The sequence below is a fragment of the Aegilops tauschii genome, chromosome 2 (genome assembly GCF_002575655.3).
Source record: "Aegilops tauschii subsp. strangulata cultivar AL8/78 chromosome 2, Aet v6.0, whole genome shotgun sequence".
NCBI classification, from domain to species: Eukaryota; Viridiplantae; Streptophyta; class Magnoliopsida; order Poales; family Poaceae; genus Aegilops; species Aegilops tauschii.
In genome coordinates, this window is record NC_053036.3 from 488,490,715 (window position 1) to 488,493,459 (window position 2,745).

Consider the following 2,745-nt stretch of genomic DNA (forward strand, 5'->3'; position numbering starts at 1 on the left):
TCTTTTTTTTGCTATTCTTTTTCCTTAAAGGGTATTACCGATGCCACTTATTCATTCTTCCTTAGAGAAATTCATTATTTTGATTTTATTTTAGTTTTTTCATTTCTTTCTTAAAAGGTAATACTAATGGTACAAATTCATTCCTTCTTAGGAAGCTTATTTTTTGAGAAAATGCCACAATTATATGTGTATTCTTTCATATTATAAAAAATCGCAGTTTCTGCGTAATTGTGTGTAAATCTTATTATTATCTTCTTTCTTCTTAAAGGGTAATTCCATTTCTAGTAATTTACTATTTCTTAAAAAACTTTATTATTTTGATTTGGAGAAGTAGAGACGCCAAGACTTATGGAATCACGCTCTTCAAGGATATATAATGCTTGTATAAATGTATGCTCCAAAGACTCGATACAATTTTACATTCATCCCAGTTCATGTTCTTCCTTTCTACACTGTTCCCTTAGAGAATTACCGATAGGTGCATAGGGCACCTAAAGGTCGTCAAAGTTAATTTTACAACACCCAAAACTGTTCCAAAGAACTCCAACTTCAATAGATGCCCTAAAAACAAATTATTTTTGGAAAGCATATTGCATAGATCAATTCAAACAAACATCCGAACATTACATAGATTTAAACCTTAAACACAAAATTTCATCATACTACTTGTTCAAACATAAAAGATCACTACTACTCTATACTTGTCTTAGGGCATCTCCAAGGCGGACCTGCAAACCGCTCGCAATTGTCCGGACTGGCGAAGCCATCCAACGCGGGCCTGTATAGGTCCGCGAGACGGTTCGGACGCGTTTTCTTCCGCAAACTGGAGACAAAAGTGGGGGTGCGGGAGTCCGGATAGCAGACACGTAGAACTCCAACAACCCCGGCCCACCCAAAACCCTTCTCGGTCCTCGCGCCTCCATCCTTCCCATTTTCTCTTCTTCCTTCTTTCTCTCTTGCCTTAGCCGCCGCTCCACCACCCCGACCGCCACGCCGCACCCCTGCGGGAACTCTACGTGTCCGTCACCTCCAGCACTCCAGAAGGACTCCACCCTGCTTCTCCTCCATTGCCGCTCAAACCCTGTCCTCCGACCGCCCCGCCAGGTACCGTCCGCTGTTGATATACTCACCATGGCTGACAACGGTTCGATGGATTGTCGGAGCTAAAAAAGTCTTCCCTTCTTCTCTCTAGCAATGGATTCTGATTTGGAGTAAATATACGGGCAGTATGTTGAGTCGTCTGACGGCTCGTCGTACGAGGAGGAGTACTACAATGAGACGGCGATGATGTATGCAGTCCTTGAAGATGCGGAGCGTGCGGAGTAATGTGTTCTCAATTTCAAGGGCTCGATCAAGGGTCATCGAGTGCTCAACCGCAACAGGGCACATGGCATTTGACACTGATGGTTGAATACTTTGCCCCCGATGCACTCTTCGCTGGCCATCTACGCTAGCGTTTTCGGATGCGCAAGACTGTCTTCGATCGTTTGTTCCATGGCGTCCTATCCTATGATGACTACTTCATCCTGAAGAAAGACGTTGTGGGGACGATTGGGTTCTCTGGTTACCATAAGTGCACGGCCACACTCCGGATGCTTGCACATGGCATGGCCGCTGATTCATGGGACGAGTACCTACGCATGTCTGAGAGAACATTTGGAGATGCCATGGTCAGTTTTGCAACTGTAGTGGTCGGGGTGTTTAGACCACGGTACCTGAGAGAACCAACTGTGGCAGACACGGAGAGGCTGTTGGCAATCTCAGAAGCAAGAGGGTGGCCAGGTTTGCTTGGGTCTCTTGACTGCATGCATTGGAAATGGGAGAACTGCCCGAAGGCTTTACAAGGGCAATATCGGGGTCATGTTAAGAAGCCCACCATAATTCTTGAAGCAGTTGCACCACAAGATCTTTGGATTTGGCACGCTTTCTTTGGCATGCCCGGGTCTCCCAGCGGCATCAATGTGCTGCAGCGATCACCGTTGTTTGCAAGGCTGACTGAAGGAAAAGCTCATCCTTACCAAACTGTCAATGGACATGAGTACAACATGAGCTACTATCTGGTTGACGGTATCTATCCTCCGTGGGCTACCTTTGTCAGCACCATCCCTAACCCAGTTGGCTAGAAAAAGGCTCACTTTGCCAAAAAACAAGAAGTAGCTAAAAAGGATGTCTAAGGGGCAGTTTTGCGGGCCCGTTTTGTAGTTGTTCGTGGACCTGCTAAACAATGGGATCTGTATACTTTGTGGGAGGTGATGAAATGTTGTGTGATCATGCACAACATAATCGTCGAGGATGAGGGTGACGATGCTGCCGCAGCTCTAGAATTTGAGAACATGGGTGATCCTATCCAACTTCTAGACCAGAATCGGGCCACATTTGAAGAGTTTATTCGAATGCATCAACAAATTCAGCATCGACCAACTCACAAGCGGCTGAAGGAAGATCTGATTGAGCATCAGTGAGCGGTGAACAGGGAAAATAATGTTGGGATGTAATATTTGAATATTTTTAAATTTGAACTACTGCTGCATGTGGCTATTTGAACGTCCGTACACTTTGTATGCGGCTATTTGTTCATGCGGACTTAAAAATATAATGAGAAATGCCGGATGTATGCGGCCATGGTTGGATGGCGGCCTCCCGCATCCATGTCCATGGACTGGCCCCCTGTTCGCAGACGGGTGCGTGAGGAAATTTACGGGTTGCCGTTGGAGATGCCCTTACACATAGTTGATGTTGACTGAG

At 45.6% G+C, this 2,745-nt stretch overlaps 1 protein-coding gene across 1 annotated transcript; it reads left to right on the plus strand.

The window, feature by feature from the left end:
* The first annotated feature begins 1,463 nt into the window (after positions 1 to 1,463).
* On the plus strand, positions 1,464 to 2,462 carry LOC109765475 (uncharacterized). Its single transcript, XM_020324257.3, has 2 exons — positions 1,464 to 2,067; positions 2,203 to 2,462. Exons 1-2 carry the CDS (start codon positions 1,464 to 1,466, stop codon positions 2,460 to 2,462), a joined length of 864 nt encoding a protein of 287 aa, XP_020179846.3.
* The last annotated feature ends 283 nt before the right edge of the window (positions 2,463 to 2,745 follow it).

Bases quoted from the DNA above. Each gene is read 5' to 3' on its own strand.
- LOC109765475 (XM_020324257.3), top strand. From the start codon at position 1,464: ATGCGCAAGACTGTCTTCGATCGTTTGTTCCATGGCGTCCTATCCTAT. The intron at 2,068-2,202 runs GTATCTATCCTC...CCCGTTTTGTAG, and splicing joins GAGCTACTATCTGGTTGACG to TTGTTCGTGGACCTGCTAAA.